The following is a 19,705-nucleotide window of genomic DNA, read 5'->3' on the forward strand; positions in this document are numbered from 1 at the left end:
AAGATGAATTACTAGTTGAATAACAATACAACTATGTATGTAACTGTGGTCCAATAAGGAAAGAAATGGTTTCTGTTTGACTACACAGTCAACTGCTATTTCTACCTTCTTGGGATAGAGATATTATGAAAAGGGAAGTAGTACAGAACTGGGAAGTTAGGAAGAGATCATGGAAATATATTGACCAAATAATCTTCTCAGAGTGAAATGCACACTATTCTTCTTTCCTGAGAGTAAAGAAGAAAAAATGAGAAGGCAGTATGGTTACGGTCATTGTCTTTATTGTACTTTGAAATTCTATCATTCATTAAATCAACTTGGAAGTTTTCTTCTGTCTCTTAACAGTTGGCTTCCTGGTGACTAGCTTGACTGTACTCTATAAATTCTTTGCAGGAGAAAAGTTCAATAATGAAAGCAAAAAGGAAAAGGGAATTTCAAGTCATTCTAAGTCAGATATGAAAAAGAAATGTAGATCAAAGTGCTTTGCCAAATAATAAAGGCCATAAAGAGATAAGATGCCTAAAGCTTTCAATTCTAAGAGTGTTAATATGCTCATTTAACTTTTGTAATATATAAATAAGTTTGAATTATCAAATAAAAATAGGGCATTTGTTAACTCTTATAACTGTATCCATTTTCATATTTCTAGCTTATAAATAACCACAATTACTTACAGATTAAAAGTAAAATAAAAATGTTATTTTCATCATATTTCTTGAGAATAGATTGACCCTATTAAGGAAAAAATAGTTTTCATCACTAGAACTTTGTTCAAAAACAGAGGAAAAATAATTTATGAATGAATTTTGAACCTGGAAAAGCTCATTCACTCAACTGACTATCCTCAAATGGATTATCTGATATCATAGCAAGTTCTGTGTGCAGTGAGGATCTCTTTCAATTGCCAAAGGTGTTGAAGCAGCTTATAAACCAAATATAAAATAATGGTAAATAAAGAAATTCAGGCTAAAGGAAAATTATAATGGGATAGTGCTAGAGTTCCATTCATTATGTGAGAGATATGTCATATTTTGGCATATATTCCTCCCTTTGAAAAAGGTCCAGATCCAGACAGTTTGCTACCACATTTGGTGCTATCAGTTGGTCCAGGGTCCTATCTTCTACCCTGAACGTTGAAATGATTCCCCTAATTTCATTCTTATTGCTTTAAATTAGTTTACACAAAAACCCAGGGTGATTCTAACAAACACAAGGAAGTGGTGTCCTTGCTCTACTCAAAACCTTTTGTGATTCAGAATCCTATCCAAAATAAAAATCCAAGTCTTCTTAGTGGTATTGAACTTCCAACCAGCCTCTGATCTGTTCATTCCCCCTCACATTGTCCCTTCTGAAACAGCTTCCTTACTCTTCCTTGCTCTATTTGTCATCCTGTCCAGGAGGGTACTCACCCTTCCCTTTGCTTGAAATATTCTTCCTCCCAACATCTGCTTTACTCATCCTTTCACTTCAGGTTCTTTTCACTCTCTCTGTCACTATTTATTTTACTCATTTGTTTCTAGTCTCCCTCTTTCACCAGAATGTAAGCTTCATGAAAGTTGGGACTACTTTTTGTCTACTGCTATATTCCCAGTACTTGTATCACTGCTTGCATAAGAGTGGAACTCAATAAATGAGTGGCATGCCTAAATGAATGAATGTACTCCATGCATAGTGCCGTTTAGCTCATTCAGCAGGCACAGGAAATAGTGGTGAGAACTCATTGAGAAGATCAAGGAGTGAGAGCCATCAATCATCTTTCTAAGGAAGGCATGGGCAGTCATGTGAAATATCACAAATAAACCACATAATATAAATACTGATGAAGAGAGTCCATTGAATTTAGTAGTTAAAAGTGAATTCAGAGAAAACAGAACACAGGCTGCAATTAATTAAAAGTAAGTGTTCATCCGGGCGGGTTCTGGTAGCACTAGCTACTCAGGAAGCTGAGATCTGAGGATCGTGGTTCAAAGCCATCCAGGGCAGGAAAGTTCACGAGAGTCATATCTCCAATTAATCGCAGAAAAAGCCAAAAGTGGTACGGTGGCTTGAGTAGTAGAGTGGTAGCCTAGAGCAAAAAGAGCTAGGAAACAGCACCCAGGCCCAGGACCAGTTTAAGACCCAGGACCACACCCCCCCCCCCAAAAAAAAAGTTCAGCTGTAAATAATATGTATAATCTACTGGGTTATTTGCAGTAATTGAACCTATAACAACTAATTTTGTTATTGTTTATATTTATGCTAGTTAATATTTAACCTATATTTGAATATGTTTGGGCACTTTGACCTTTGCAAACTGCTTCCACATACTGTTTGATAGTGAAAAACCACAAGGCTGGTGCTGTTCAGTGCTGTTCAAGTCTGACTTTTACAGCAGGGGAAATGCTGAGACAAGGGTGAATGTTTGTTCCCACATCATTGCTAGGCAGAGGTAAGGGGGTGGGATCCATCTTTTGATTTCTAGTGTAGTGTTCCTCTATTTACACAAGTGATATGATTTATTTAAACTGTATTTTGTATATTGTTGTCAGCTCTTCAAATTATGTGAGAAAAATGCTACGTCATAAATTAATAGTGCTAATATTGCTGACATGGCACCAACATCAAGGTTATGTCAAGAGACCCAGGCTGGAATAATTGGTGCATTGTTTGCAATTTGACTTGCTTAGTTAGCTAATAAAAGTTCATAGATTCAAACATAGATTCATGTTTACTTTTAGATTGTTTTCAGGTGATAGTTTATGGACAGAACTGTTTTTCTTCCAATTGTAATTATGATAAGTACTCTGGTTTCAAGCATTTTGTGTCCTTCATTTTAGAGTATTCTTAACGTATTTTATGAGAAACTACAATCGAATGTTTCATAATGGTTTCAACAGCAAGCAGGTCAGTCACTAAATGGTAACGGCATTTAAACCAATTAGAAATTTTCTGAATTGAGTGAAAGCTAGTTGAATGTTTTGAGATCATTTAATTAAAGCTGTCATTTTGTATGCAGTATGCAAAATGCATTACCCACTAACGAGTAGGGACATTTTAGGGGGTAGTTTTCTTGAAGAGTTTACAGTTTTATTTTTTCAGTTTACCAACTCAGGAGTAAGTTACAGGTAAGTAAAAGTATGTATTTTGCTTTTTGAACTTTCCAGTTAGCATTATCTGACTTTATATAATGCAAATCCATTTTATCTTCTCAAGTTGATTTATTTTAGCCTAACCATGAATCTTTCAGTATGCAGTGAATGGAAATTTAAGCGAAACAAGTTATATTTTCTCTAATAGAAATACATTTTTTTCTAAACATGTTTGCTAAGAGGTGATGGAATTTCAGAGTTCTTAGAAAAATATGTTTGAATTTTATGAAATTCACATGGAGTATTGTTTTCACAGGTTTCTGAAGGGTTGCGGATCTGAATTAGTACGTCTTGAACTGTCTTGCAGCCACTTCCTTAATGAAACCTGCTTGGAAGTTATTTCTGAGATGTGTCCAAATCTCCAGGACTTAAATCTCTCATCATGTGATAAACTGCCACCTCAAGCTTTCAACCACATTGCCAAATTATGCAGCCTGAAACGACTCATTCTTTATCGAACAAAAGTAGAGGTAAGAATAACTCATTTGCAGCTTTCCAAGTCTAACAGTCAACTGAATATTAAGTTGCCTTTCATTGTTTCCAAGGTGGTTTCTGATTTTTAAAATAAAAGTTGTGTTCATTTAACTACAAGAAAATATTAGAGCTAGTTCCATCATTTTTTAGTTAGAATGTATTAATGTTTTTAAAGTATAAAGAAATGTTTTCTTCCCCTCATTCAAAATGTTGGTGATGCTGTGCTGTTTCTGTGTGAACAGGTGAACTGAGCCAGCAGGTTGGGGTGAACTGAAATGATTGCAGGGAATGAATTAGAGAAATGAGAGGATAGTGTAATATATACTGAAATGATTGCAGGGAATGAATTAGAGAAATGAGAGGATAGTGTAATATATCCATGACCAGACATTGGGGTTAAAATTTCCCATACCTGGAAGTGGCACTGTGGCTCAAGTGGTAGAGCATTCACCTTGAGCTGAAGAGCTCAGGAACAGCACCCAGGCCCAGAGTTCAAGCCCCACAACCACCACCACCACCACCAACAACAACAAATACCATTGTTGTTTTGTTAAACTGTTAATTGTTCAAAGGAGTGACACCATGGAATCTCACCCCTACATATATCTTATTTTATGTGTATGCATGTATATGTATATAGCCCTGTACATCAGTTTTTTTGCTTTTTGTTTTTTTCTGTCTGTCGCGGGGCTTGAACTCTGGGCCTGAGCACTGTCCCTCAGCTCTTCAGCTCAAGGCGAGCACTTTACCACTTGAGCCACAGTGCCACTTCCAGTTTTCTGAGTGGTTTATTGGAGATAAGAGTCTCATGGACGGACTTTCCTCTTCAGGCTGGCTTTGAACTGCAGTCCTCAGATCTCAGCCTCCTGAGTATGTAAGATTACAGGCATGAGGCACCGGCGCCCAGATTTACATATTTTTAAATATGCAGGCTATCTTTGTAGAATAAAGTCCTAGAAGTGTTGTTGGGTTCGTATATGTACCTGTAGTAAGCACCTACTTCCTTTCACATATCTTATCCCTGGACTCCAAGAATGTTGACCTATTTTTCCATTCCATACTTGGTTCCAGCTCAGGACTTTCACTTTTCTGCTTAATCTAGAATGTTTTCCCAGCTTAGTTTTAATAATTTATATTGAAATATTTTACTTTTCTAGCTCATTCCATTGTTTAAATGGATTCTTGATTACTCACAGAAAGTGATTTCTCTCCTAGTTTATTTCCTTTTTCTCATCCCTCTTGCTATGAAGTTACTTTTAGTTTTTGGTTGTATTCTATCTCCTAATATTAGGATGTATAATGTTTATTATCTTTTTCATTGCCACATTTCCATCTGGAGTAGAATTTAGTGAAGATTGGCTATCTGTTGAGTATTTATTAAGTGAATGAATGAGGAATACTTTTCCAGAATGATATGCCAATGAGTTTCCCACTACAGCAGACCAATGCCTGTCTAAATGTTTTTTTGTTAAAGGTATTCAGGGTGATAAAGATACAGATCTCATTGGGTCATTTATGAAAACTAAAACTACATGTAAAATTAGTATCTGCAATATAAACTAAATACTAATAGGTAGTAGTGATATCAAGGGCAGTTTTCTAGAGTGTTTTACTATATGAAGTGAAAGGTGGTCATTCTTTCAAAGTGTCTTTTAGCAAGGAGTTTACTTAAAAGTGCACTCATTGCATTTCATTTTGCTCTCTAATATGTGTTTCATCTGCTCATACAGGTTTTATTTTACATCTAAGAACATGTTAAACAGTATTTTCACTTAGATCCTAGAACTTTCTAGTTAAAGTTTTCTATTGCATGTTACAGTTTCAGGTGTTTTTCCCTTTCATTTTATTTTAACTGGTTAGTTTAGGATAAAGAAAATTTTAATTAAAAATAATACACCTGTTTCTGCTTACCATAACAAATGCTTATAAGTATTATAATAGTTTTTCTTTTATTTATGTCCTTTTGGATTTTCTTATCAGTGTTACTCCTAATGTAGCAGGATTCTTTATTTTTTTTTATATTCATACACTAAATATCTGAGTACCTGTTAAGTGCCAGGCATTGTTCTAGATACTTGAAATTCAGTAGTTTACTAAACAGATAACTCATGGAGCTTACTGTGTTTTTTTTTCCTATTTATTTATTTATTTGTGAGAATACCGTACAGAGGAGTTACAATTACATGGGCAAGATAACAAGTACATTTCTTATCAAGCATTGTTGCCTCCTCTTTGTTTCCCCTTCCCATCTCCCCCTTTACTTACTCCCCCCATCCGATCCTCCTGCCCCCCACCAAAGTTGTAAAGTTCGTTTATCGACATAATGTCTTGGACATCTCATTGTTGCAATGGGTCCACCTGTATCCCTAGTTAAACGATTTGGTTTTGCCCTTCTCCTCCACAAATTATACCAACATCAAATGCAGTGAAAGCAAGGGTTATACTGTGGGGGAGGGACATGCAAAGCAACATAGAAGTCATCTTATAAATATGTTGGAAACAATTGTATGAAAGAAAAAAAAACATTTGAATACTTATCTTGGGGTTCATTCCCCTAACATCAACTTGTCTGACCTTTTCTGCTTGACTCAGACATATACTAATTGTTAGGTTTTTAAAAAGAGGTAGCCGAGTAAGAACTGCACCATGCACATGGTATTCAGGTAAGGGGTAGGTTTATTTGGTAGACCTGCTGGGACCAGCCAAGGTTGGCACTCCACGTGGCTGGCAAAAGAGGCCTTCTGGCCCCGTTGTTAGTCCTTATATAAGGTAGGGGGCAGGGAAGGGTGTGTCCAGGTAAAGGGAAGTGGGATCAGGTGGGAGAAAGGTGTGGCCACATCAGGTTAAGATGTGACCTCAACTGATGCGGATGTGACCTCTTCCAGGTGTCCCAGTTGCCTAGATAACGCAGGTACTGGGCGAGGTCTGTTCGCTGCCCAGGAATGGACCTTACACTAGTTCTAGCAAATAAGGGAAACCATGGGACCTATGTTTCTTGGGGCCTGGCTTACTTCACTTAATATAATTTTTTCCAAGTCTTTCCATTTCCTAACAAATGGGGCAATGCCATTCTTTCTGATGGAAGCATAGAATTCCATTGTGTATATATACCACAATTTTTCTTGATCCATTCATCTACTGAGGGGCATCTGGGTTGCTTTCATATCTTAGCTATGGTATATAATGCTGCAATAAACATAGTTGTGCTGTTTAGTATGGTCTTGTTTGTGATCATTTGGGTAAATGCCCAAAAGTGGGATTGCTGGGTTCTAGGGGAGCTCTATGTGGAGTCTTTTGAGGAACCTCCATACTGCTTTCCAAAGTGGTTGAACAAGTTTACATTCCCACCAACAATGTAGTAAGGTTTCCTTCTGTCCACATCCCTTCCAGCATCTGTTGTTATTAGAATTCTTGATTGTAGCCATTCTAACTGGGGTGAGGTGGTATCTCAATATTGTTTTGATTTGCATTTCTTTTATGGCTAGGGAAGTTGAGCATTTCTTCATGTGTCTATTGGCCATCCTTCTTTCCTCTTCAGAGAAGGTTCTCTTTAAGTCTTTAGCCCACTTATTTATTGGGCAGTTGTTTCTTGGAGAATTTGTTGTTGGGGGATTTAATTTTTTGAGTTCCTTGTCTGTTGTATGGCTAGTGAAGATCTTCTCCCAATCCGTGGGCTTTCTGTTGACTTGCTAGCTATGTCCTTTGCCATGCAGAAGCTCTGCAATTTCATGCAGTCCCATTTGTCCAACCTTTCTTTGATTTGTTGTGTATCTGGGTCTCTATTAAGAAAATTTCGGCTTATGCCAAGGAGACTTGGGTTTCTCCTATTCCATCCTGTAATGTTTTCAGAGTGTCTGCTTTGACTGAGGTCTTTGATCCATTTGGAGTGATATATAAGGATCTAGCTTTAGTTTTCTACAAGTGATTAACCAAGTTTGCCAGCACCACTTACTGAAGAGGTTGTCTCTCTTCCATTCTATTTTTTTAGCTTCCTTATCGAAGATTAGATGGCTATAGGTCTTTAGGTTCATTTCTGGGTTTTCAATTTTATTCCATTGGTCCTGAGGTCTGTTCTTATGCCAGTACCAAGCTGTTTTGAAATTTGGTATTGATATTTTTCCAGCATTGTTCTTTCTGTTAAGGATTGTTTTTTGCTATTCGGGGTCTTTTATTGTTCCATATGAATTTTTGTATTGCCTCTTCTATTTCCTTGAAGAATAAGGTTGGAATATTGATTGGTATCGCATTGATTTTGTAGATAGCCTTGGGAAGTATTGCCATTTTCACGATGTTGATCTTTCCCTGTGTTTGTTATATATGGTATTTGGTGTTGCTTTCTGATAAGTAGTCTTTATTATCATTATTTAATAGAGAATACTTTATAAAATGTATGTTAAAATTTTAGACCTTGGCTGCATGTTGGTGGCTTACACCTATAATTTTAGCTATTCAGAAGACTTTTATCTGAGGATCATGGTTTGAAGCCAGCCTGTGAGACTGTTATCTCCAATTAACTACCAAAAAGCCAGAAATGGAGCTGTGGTCTAAGTGGTGGAGTGCTAGCCTTGAGCACAAAAGCTTAGGGATAACACCCAGGCCCTGAGTTTAAGCCCTTGAACCAATGTGTGTATATACATGTGCACATGCGCGCGCGCATGCACGCGCGCGCACACACACACACACACACACACACACACACACACACACACACACACACACACACACACACACACACACACACTGTTTTAACTTAGCAACAATAAAAATAAAAATAAAAGTGGCCCTAGTAATTTAAAAGCAAACAATACCTCCCAGAAAGTTCAATTTCATACATTCTGTTTTTCTTATTTCACTTCATTGGAGAAAGCAAAGACATTTAAAATCAGGTGGGGCCAGTTCTTTGGGAGGTTTAGAGAGAGACCAATTGCCTAAATCTTTCCTTCTCTTTCTCTAATTGCTCCTACTACTAATATCATTAAGTATAATATTTAAAGTATGTAAAACTGTACTTGACTCATGTAAGTACTTTGTAAGGGTTTTTACATGTGTGCTTTTGTTGTTCTTAATGAGATTGATCTGTGTTTTCATTCTATTTTATCAGCTTTATGTTATACCAAATTGACAAAGTGAATTAGGAAACTATTTGATTTGGAATAACTTGAATAAATGGGAAATAATATAAATTAAAATATACATTGTTAAATATAATCCCCTTTTAAAAGTATCATGGCATTTTCCTTTTTTAGTAGTAGAATTGACTTAAGTACCATTTAGCTAGAGTTCAAGAGATAAACTAGTTTGATGGGAAGAATACCATGGTATTAGTTATAGCCTTGTTGGTGACAAATCTGATACCCAGGATAAAAGAAGTGTTCTCAAATACTGAATCAAGATTATCATCTTGAATGGATCAAGAAAATGTGGTATATATACACAATGGAATTCTATGCCTCCATCAGAAAGAATGACATTTCCCCATTTGTTAGGAAATGGAAAGGCTTGGAAAAAATTATATTAAGTGAAGTAAGCCAGGCCCAAAGAAACATAGGTCCCATGGTTTCCCTTATTTGCAATATCTAGTATAGGTATGAGTCAAGCGGAAAAGGTCAGATAATGTGATGTTAGGAAAACGAACCCTTAAATATGTATTTTAATGTTTTCGTTTCTTTCATGCATTTGTTTCTAAAGCATTTATAAGATTATTTCTTTGTTGCTTTGTATGTCCCTCCCCCACAGTGTAACCCCCCCCCCCCCCCCGCTTTCACTTTATTTGATGTCAGTATAACATGTGGAGGAGATGGGGACAAACAAGTCGTTCAAGGATTCAGGTGGACCTGTTGCAACAAGGAGAATTACAAAATGTCATGTCAAAGCAAGCTTTACAATGTCGGTGTGGGGGGGGGGGGAGGGGGGTATGATTGGATGGGGGGGAGGGGGGAGGCTGGGAAGGGAGGTGAAGGGTAAACAAAGGAGGAGGCTGCAATGCTTGGTAAGAAATGTATGCATTATCCTGCCAATGTAATTGTAACCCCTCTGTACAGTATGTTCTCAAATAAAATAAAATAAAATAAAATAACAAAAAAACCAAAAAACTTCATTCCCCCAGTTCTACGTTCCTGATCCTACCCATAGGTTGCAAACTTTTGATGTGAATTATTTACAAATAACCAACCAAAACAATTTTCAAATTTTAAAATAACCAATGCTTTTGCTGCAAAAAAAAAAAAAGATTATCATCTTATTTTTTATTGTTCTGTGATCAAATGAGTCACTATTTGTGGGGATATAAAATCTTTTTCTTTTAGGACTCTCCATTCTCAAATCTAAACTAGTAAGGCATATTGCATTTGTGATGATTTGTGAAAATGTGTCCAATAAGATACTTTTGAAATGTTACATATTAACATGATGGAATTGTCAGCTAGTCATTAGTCTGCATTTTCATTAATTTGCCTCAAGAGACTTATGGTGTATCACTATAGTTTTTAAAGTATGATTTATCAAGATTGAGGAGATATTATGTCTCAAGAGTGGAAATGTATACATTTTTACCAAAGTGTAGATAATTTTCTTCAGTTGCTGTAAAGTCAATGTGTGAATAAATTAGATGAAATTTAAGTGGTGTCCTATGTTACTTTCTATTAAATATATAAGCCATCTGCTAGAATGCCATAGAAGTGATAAACAATGTTTCTAATATTAGTTGTGGTGAAAAGTTTATAGTATTGTTTTTCATTTATCTATAGTTGATGTACAATAAAATTTAAAAATAAAATTAAGTGATACAAATGGAAAATTTGAAATTGAGAAAAACTTAACCAGGCAGGGTTTACTTGTAATGCTTCCCACTGTGTTTGTTAGGTGTTCTCCCTAAACTTGCACTCATTTCTGTATTTTCCTTCTTGGATAATCATCCCAGGCTCCAGTGGGCACAAAGAAACTCACAGGAAAAAACAATTAGCGACAATTATCTGGCTTCTTTGAAACCAAGAAGAAGCGACTGCCCTGGTTTTCCTGTCAGTGTGTGAACAACTCCCTTGTCACTCAAGCATTTATTCACCTCCTTCTTCTGTCCCTTATGCACAAGCTTTAAATCTTACACTTAATGATGTTAGTAGTAGGAGCAATTGGACAATGAGAAAACAAGATTTAGACAATTGGCCTCTCTCTAAATCTCCCACAAAAGTAGCCCCAGCTGATTTTAAATGTCTCCACTTTCTCTAAGGAAGTGTAAGAAGAAAAACAATGAATGAAATTGAACTTTCTGGGATGTATTGTTTGCTTTTAAATTACTAGTGCCACTTTTATCTTTATTGTTGTTATGTTAAAAGATTGGCTTCATGGGCTGGGAAGGTGGCTCAGTGGTAGAGCACTTGCCTTGCATTCCTGAGGCCCTGGGTTCAATTCTTCAGCACCACATAAGCAAAAAGAAAAAAGCCGGAAGTGGCACTGTGGCTCAAGTGGTAGAGCGCTAGCCTTGAGCTGAAGAGCTGAGGGACAGTGTCCAGGCCTAGAGTTCAGGCCTCACAACCGGACCCAAAAAATAAATAAAATAAATAAATAAATAAATAAATAAAAGATTGGCTTCAAACTGAGCTCCACTAATCCTCTGACTTCAGCTTCCTGAGTAGCTGGTGTACATCACTGGTGTATATGCAGGTGTATATCACTGTGCCCAGCTCCCAAAACTACTTTTACTCATTTGTCTTTTGTCTTTTCTTTCTTCCTTCCCTGTTTACTTTCTAGCTAGCTTCCTTCTTCCTTCCTTCCTCTTTCTTTCTCTCGCTCACTCTTTCTCTCTTGCTTTCTGTATCTTTCTTTTTCTTTCTTTCAACTAGAGTTGACCTCAGGTCTTTCTCTTGTTAAGTAAATGCTATACCATTTGAGCCACACTTTCAATCTTTTTTGTCTTAGTTATTTCTTCAAATGGCATCTTGCATTTTCTGTCTAGGTCAGTCTGGACTATAGCATTTTTGTTAAGTTTTTGCTTGTACATATGATCCTCCTGATCTCTACCTCCTTAATAGCTGGGGCAAATATGGTCAGCCCACCATGTCTGGCTTACACATTTTCCTACCTTCTACAAAAATCTAAAACAAAAATTAGTGTTACAAAATATTGACTCTAGAATATTATGGAATATAAACCCAAGAGGTCAAATATATCTATATATATATAATAGTGTTACTTTCATAAACCTATTTTCAATTTATATTAATGAACATGAGACATCTTATTTAATTTTGTAAGAGTTAAGTCTGTGTGCATAATGAAAAATGATTTAGAGGACTTTGAAGGGCTGGAAGAATGGCCCAAGTGGTAAAACATTTGCATGTGAGCTCCAAGTTCATACCCAGTATCACCAAATAATTTTTTTTTAATTCTGTAGAGGATTTTAGAGACCTAAATTTTAGACTTAAGCTTCAAACTTACTGAAACTCAACATTTTGCATTATTATTTAATTCTTTAACCAGTCCAGTGAGAATAGATAACATTCTTATTTTATAAATGTTGAAATTAAGGTGCCAAAAGAGTAATAATTTGTCAAGTGGGCACAGAGCCCTATTTAGACTGGCTATGGTGATGTAATTAAAATTGTAAAATTTTTAAGATCATAGAAAAAAATGATATTGTAGTAGTTTGGCTGCCTCTGTCTAATACAGTGAATTCTCTTGCTATTATTCATTTTCTAATTTGCAATTGGTAAGGAAATACAACATTGTAACTAATGTACTGCACATTATTATCCAGTATAAAATACAGCCTAAAGGGTGGTCTATGGCTGTTCTCATTTGGTAGAAGGATTTGTTTGGTTAGTTCTAATAATAAGCAGGACTCTGGAATGTTAGTAACAAGACCCCTGACAAATTCAGTGAGAAAGAATTCAGGTAAATTATTCGTATATAATAGTTCCCACCAAAAAATAAAATAGGAATAAACTTAAGATGAAAAAAAACATTAAAAAAACACCTCTATAATGAAAATTGTAACACACTGAAAAAAAAATTGAAGAAGCCAGTAGAAGGAAATGCATCCAACCTTCATGGATTGACAGAATTAATATTGTGAAACTGCCATATTAACAAAAGCAAGCTACTGCAGTCCTCATTAGAAGTATAATATTGTTCTTCACAGAACTAGTAAAATATAATCCCAAAATTCATATGGAAGCACAAAAGACTGAATAGTCAAAGAGATCCTGAGCAAAAAAAAAAAAAAAAAAAGCAATCCTGGAAATGCCATAGTACCCTATCACAAGTTATACTACAGAGCTATGGTTAAAAATAAATAAATATAAAAAAAAAGGTACTAGTATGCACGTGCACAAACACCACACACACACACCACACAATGTGCAATAGGATAGACACACACACACACACACACACACACACACACACACACACACACACACACACACACACACACACACACACACACACACACACACACACACACACACACACACACACACACACACACACACACACACACCACACCACACACACCACACAATGTGCAATAGGATAGAGAACCCAGAAATAAACCTAAACTTTTGACGGAATTAGTGGCATGAGTTTTTAATTCCTGCAGTTGCAAAGTAGTAAATGTATGCCTAATAAGGAACAAAAGATACTTCTACATTAATAAGACAGAGAGTGAACTGGTACTTAAGCTCCAAGTGCATGCCGGACCAGAAGCACCTCGGATCTGTGCTTAGTTAGAAGATGTCCTGTGCTGGGAAGCCCTTGAGCTGAGATTTAGACTCTGCTTATTGTGTTCCTTTGTTTTAGTTGTTTTAACTGATTTTTGTGGGTCCTTTCCGGTGACTAACTAGGAAAAGATGGAAATTTCAAAGAGATATGAAAAAAGTTGTGATTTCTTTTACTTTGTAGAGGGAAATAATTACAAACTTTGATTCCATCTCTCTGGTCATTATTTATTCTTAACATTCTTATTATGATAAAAATTGATTGCAAACATTTCTTGAACCATTAGGATGATATATTTTCATGAAAGAAGGCTTTCATTTCATCTATTTAAGGTAATTCATTGAACTCTGAAAATCTTAAAAAGAAAAAAACCTTATTTAGAAACAATTTCAGACTTTCAAAAAAGTTGACTTCATCTAAAAGAAAAGAAAACCAGAGACAAAGGGAGAGATCATTTCCCATATGCTTTTACCCAGATTTCCCCACTATAAGCATAATTGTTTTTCTGAACCATTTGAAAATAAGTTGGAAACATAATGACCCTTTACTTAGGAACATAAATTACCCCTAAATAGACAAATATCTGCAATCTATTCTTAACTAGTGTCTAATGGGCTGAATTGTAACTCCCTAAAATTCCTATGTTGTAGTACTAACCTGCTGTGCCTCAGAATGTGACTGCACTGGGAGACAGGATCTTTAAAGATGTAATTAAGGTTAAATGAGGTCCTCAGGGTGAGTTGTAATCCAATATGGCTGGTGTCTGTGTCAGGAGAGATTAGGACACAGACAAACACAGGGCACACAAAGTGAAGGCACCCATGAAAAATGGCATCTGCAAACCCAAAAGAAAGATCTTAGAAGAAACAACTCTACTACACCTGATCTCACACTTCTTGTCTCCCAGGTGAGAAAGTAAATAAGTTTCTGTTACAGAGGTGGGGAAACTTTTCTGCCAATGGCCATTTGAATATTGATAACATTATTTGCATAGTATATACAATTATGAATACAGGCAGTCAAGTATGGACAGCTGTCTGGAAATATTACAAGTCTGTCCCATTATGGTTTTTCTGGCTTAATATGGCCCATGGGCCTAAATTTCCTCATCCCTACCTGGCTGCCCTAGCACACTGAAACAGCTTTTAAAGGAGGGCACAAGAATTGCTTTTTAACAAAGCATGGAAGAAGTGCCTTTTAAGATTAAGCCCTCTGGGCTGGGAAGGTGGCTCAGTGGTAGAGCACTTGCCTTGCATGCATGAGGCCCTGGGTTCGATTCCTCAGCACCACATAAGCAAAAAGAAAAAAGCCGGAAGTGGTGTGGCTCAAGTGGTAGAGCGCTAGCCTTGAGCTGAAGAGCTGAGGGACAGCGCCCAGGCCCAGAGTTCAGACCCCACAACCAGACCCCCTCCCCCCCCCAAAAAAAGATTAAGTCCTCTGTATTTACCAGAACAGTCTGGGTTAGTCTTAGAAGTTTGATTCTTGTTTACCTTTGTTTGGGGGGGGAAAATGTCTGGAGTAGGGAGAGTGGGGCGTGACAAGCATCTCAGTGAGAATGTCATTCTGTTGCTTAGCAGCAGACAAGAAAACCAAGAGTGTTTTTTAAAAGTTGGAGTTACAAATGGAACACCTGCATCCAGTTTTGATTGCCTCACTTCAAGAATGATAGAGCATAAATTGAAAGAATCTGAAGAAGTGAAAAAACTGATTATAGGTATTGTGGGGGCCTAGTATATGACAGTAATCCACAAGTATGGTTCAGCAACTGTGTTTACTTGTCCTAAGAGGCTGTGACGACAGTTTCAAGTCCCCCCTTACCTTAATCTTCATGAGCTAGCACATGACAAAAGCAGGGGATCTTCATTGTTGTTGGAGAGCAGAACTCCTGTTTTTGTTTTATTCCAGAATGCATAAGTAAGCAAACATTCACACAGCCCTGTCTATTGATGAGAGTACCTAGATTTTCCAGCAAAAGATAGAAACTGTCTTTTAATTTCATGCCATGAATTTGTTTTCTGAGATTCAGGTTGGTGGTCTCCTTACTGCTTTCTTATTTGATGTAAAAAAAAAAAAAATCACATTTTGTGCAGTTACAGTGGTGGCCTGTGCTTTAATAGAGCCAATGTAAGTAATGAACTGAGACTGTAAGACCAAATGAAAGGGAATGGCTTCTTTCATAACAGCCAATGCTGATTATTAAGACCAAGAGGAGAAACAAAATGGGAAGAACTGACTGTAGTCACCTCCTTTGTCTAATTCAGTCTGTCATTAGCAGTCATTTTATTATTTTAGTTTATTTTTAAAAGATTAAAACAGCTAGGGAACATATAAGATAGACATATGTTGTAATGAATTTATTCTTAGACATAAGATGAATAACCAACCAAGTTGAATGTACCAACATATGATCAAATAAACTTTCTTACAGTTTTTGGTATATGTTTCTTTGCTACTCTGTCCTGATTGGCCTTGTAGGAGTTCCATAGGAAATCCTTGGCTTTTGGTGGCAGTGGGTGAGTGTGACCTCAGTGAGTAGTTCGTGGTTCCATCAGGGTCACAGGACCTGACTTGTCAGCAAAGTTGTCACTCTCAGGAGGTAGACTCATTACCAACTGCAGTCATAACGTTGATGTGTGAATTAGGCTTAAGATATCCACATGGGAAGGATGCTGTACATTAGAGATAGCAAAGTAACTTATCCTCTCACTGTTGCCACGTCCTAGGGCAGCCAAATTATAATTACAAGAATTGGGTGAACATAAATGAGAGCACTGAGAATCAGTTATGTGACTGAAATGCTTAAAAGTGTCAACACAAAACAGGTTGATACCATCATCTTACCAGAGAGGCAAGAAGTGCTTTGGGAAGAAATCAGACCAGAACACTTTCTGAGCTGGACATCATTTAGATGGACTGTGTCAAACAGCGTATGTCTCAGACTTCTCTTGCATGCTTCTATGACAGCTTAGCCCTTACCCCTCTGATAGAAGCATTCTTCCTTTGTACATTCAATAAGGTTACTGACAAGTCCAGCTGGTGTGTAAACTGCCAGTGTCTCTTTGACTACAAATCCATGCTACCATCCATATGGCTTGTTAAAGAAATTGATCAGTCTAGTCATCTGTGAGGAGAGATGCAGTCAACTCTATTATTGTAGGAGAGATGTAACCATGAAATAAATCTGTTCTGAAATGAGACTGCAGGGCAAGGCAAGGGTGTAAATTGAAGTCTTAGATTTTGTTTCATTACACTTATGCATTATTGGAATTTGTATCTGAACTTTATATTGAAATTGGTACTTTAGAATTAACAGTCTGGGTCTGTGGTGTAGTGTACTTATAAAACATCTATAGTTAACTTTAGATAGTTAACTACTACTTTCCCCTCAAAGACATGTTTAAAAAAGCTTTACTTGTGTCATTTTAGACAAAAGTTAGAATCCTAAATTTTCCAACTCAATGTGAGTCTTAAATTTTAATTTGTAAGCAACAATATTTTCAAGTTGTGATTTGGCACCAGTGCATAATCTGTACAGTATTATATATGTACACTTTGCAATAGATGGTTCATAGCATATCTTTGTAAAATAATCACTTAAATATTCTTGAATGATGATTATTCTACATATGATTAGTTTATGTACTTTAAATAGTTCTCCAAATTGTCAGCTTTTATGCTGTTTCTTCTACATATTTATTGAAATTATAATACCAGGGCATATAAATTATGAGAGAAGAAATATTTCATATGTATGGGTATATTTTAAATTCCAATAGTTGAATGACAATTTGTAGGATTTCTTTGGAGATATTTTTACTTAAATTCATGAATTTTCACTTAGTGAATATACTTTTATAAAATTATTACTTGGAGATAGTGCTCTCTCATGTTTGAAATATATTGTGATCAGTGAAATTACATTTGTTTGTGCTCACATGATACCACTGGTCATATTTTAGATTGACTATAATATATAAACTTGTTACAGGTCCCTGTGTCAATATCCTTTCAAGAAATCATGCTCTAGATTAGAGAATACTAACCTGGGATCCCAACCATTTGTATTGAGAATATAATTACAAGTTTCACTCCTTATTCGAGATAACTAAAAATTTTAACAGTGATCAAAACAAATTATAAACTAGGTATAACAACTATAAATGTATTTTAAGAAAGCAAAGTGTACCATGTACATTGATTATACATGATATTAGTATATTATAAAATATACACAAATAACTGTTAAAGCAAAACTCTGGACTATTCAGTAGTTATATGTGAGTATACTAAATATCAATTAGTGTTTATGCTTAGGACTTTAGACGTCTACTGGATGGGAAATTTTGAGGTTTATGGGTAGCATTTCTTTAAAATACTTTCAGGGGACATTTGAATTCATACCTTTTTGCCTATTCTTCGTAACAAGAAAAAATATTAGTAGTAACTAATGATGTTTCTTACCTGTTTACCCGAAACTTTCACATTTCTTGTCCATCACACTGTTACAAGGTTGAAATTTAGAAGTAGTCATTATAGCATCTGAGTATTTGGCAGCATCAATAAGGACATTATGAGAAAATTACTTTTTTAAAAAAGGCCACTATGAACAGAGCTTGAAACAGTCTTCTTCCTTTTTATAACCATTGAAATATATGCTTCTGCAGTTGTTTTTGTTTTTGTTTTTTCCTAATTGCAAAATCACTCACACTTAGCTTGTCTTTTGCTTTTCTCCCTATTCACAAGCTGTTATATTGCCATTTACTCCTTCAATTGTTTTGGTATCTCATTACCTGAGTATGGCTGAGTATCATGTGATTGACAGTTAAACATTTAGTTATGTGTATGGTACTGGCTAAAAGCCCTGTCTTCCTCCTTACCCATGGGGAGGATGGAACATTGGATGGTTTTTTACAAATAGTTATCCATTGGGGTTGAAGCTGCTGAAAGTGTTAGTAGGTAGATTTTAAGTGGAACATAAAATAATTCTCCGTTATTCCAGATGGCAGCATACACCTAGCATGTATTTTGAAACTGGAGTATAGTTGAAGAAATTGTCGTGTATCCTGTCATTCCTTAGTTCTTCCTAAAATAATTGAGTACAACTTTTTTGTGTTTTTATTTTATTTTATTTTATTTTATTTTATTTTATTGTAAAGATGCTGTATAGAGGGGTAACAGTTACATGAGTAAGGTAATGAGTACATTTCTTGTGGGAGTGGGGGTAAGACTGGTTTTTATTTGAAAATTACAAACTCATTTGAAAATGTGCTGCCTTACATTACAAAAGATATTGACTAAATTATGTACTACTCTTCCAACTGAATAAATTTCACAGAACTATGCAGTAGAATTTTTAGACTTGGGGACCTAAAAAAGTCTAAAACAAGAGGTTTATGAAGTTTTAATTTCAATTTTGGAGTGAATTTTTCATTGTACACTTAATACAGTTTAATTCATATATTTGTGTTATACATGTGTTACAAGTGCTCATTATAGTGAATTGTTTTCTTTGCTTAAGTAGGGATCTGCAAACATTTTCTGTGAATAGCCAGAGAGTAAATACTCTAAACGTTGTTGGTTTCTGTCATAGAAACTCATTTCTATTGTTGAAGTTCAAAATCAGCTATAGACAATATTTGAATACATTCTAATAAAATTGTCTTTGTAAAAATAGTACAACTGCAGGACAGCATAGGAGAGACACTTGAACTTATAGGCACAGACAGGGACTTCCTAAACAGAGTCCCAGGGTCACAACAAATTGGGGAGAGACTCGAAAAATGGGACTACCTTAAAATAAAAAGTTTCTGCACAGGGGGCTGGGGGTTTACACCAGGGGTAGGGCACCTGCCTGGCATGCAAGGCCCTGGGTTCGGTCCTCAGCCCTGGGGGAAAAAAAAGTTTCTTCACAGATAAAGAAATAGCAACCAAACTAGAAAAAAAAGCCAACTAATTGGGGAAAAATATTAACCAGCAATGTATCAGATAAGGGCCTAATATCCATTATATACAGGGAACTCAAGAAACTAACCCCTCACAAATCTAACAAACCAATCATGAAATGGGCAAGGAAGCTAAAAGAGACTTCTCAGAAGAAGAAATAGAAATGGTAAAGAAACACATGAGGAAATGTTCATCATCCCTGGCTGTAAAGGAAATGCAAATAAAAACAACACTGAGATACCAGCTTAACCAAGCCAGAATGGTCCACATCCTAAATTCAGCCAATGACACATGCTAGACGGGATGCAGAGAAAGAGGAACCCTACTGCATTGCTGTTGGGAATGTATACTAATACAACCACTTTGGAAAGCAGTCTGGAGGTACCTCAGAAAGCTAAATATAGACCTCTCCTATGACCCAGCCATACCACTCCTAGGCATCTGCT

The 19,705-nt window shown here is 36.1% G+C and overlaps 1 protein-coding gene across 3 annotated transcripts in view; it reads left to right on the forward strand.

Moving 5' to 3' along the window:
• Positions 1-19,705, forward strand: part of Fbxl4 (F-box and leucine rich repeat protein 4) — a 70,737-nt gene that overhangs the window by 32,120 nt on the left and 18,912 nt on the right. For 2 of the 3 annotated variants that reach the window (XM_070011071.1, XM_070011069.1), the window contains exon 6: positions 3,385-3,598. In XM_070011071.1, coding sequence (XP_069867172.1) covers positions 3,385-3,598 — 214 coding nt within the window. The remainder of the gene's footprint in view (positions 1-3,384; positions 3,599-19,705) is intronic. The other variant, XM_070011070.1, reaches the window with a different exon arrangement.

This window comes from Dipodomys merriami, unplaced genomic scaffold (genome assembly GCF_024711535.1).
Source record: "Dipodomys merriami isolate MVZ:Mamm:240054 unplaced genomic scaffold, mDipMer1.0.p SCAF_8, whole genome shotgun sequence".
NCBI classification, from domain to species: Eukaryota; Metazoa; Chordata; class Mammalia; order Rodentia; family Heteromyidae; genus Dipodomys; species Dipodomys merriami.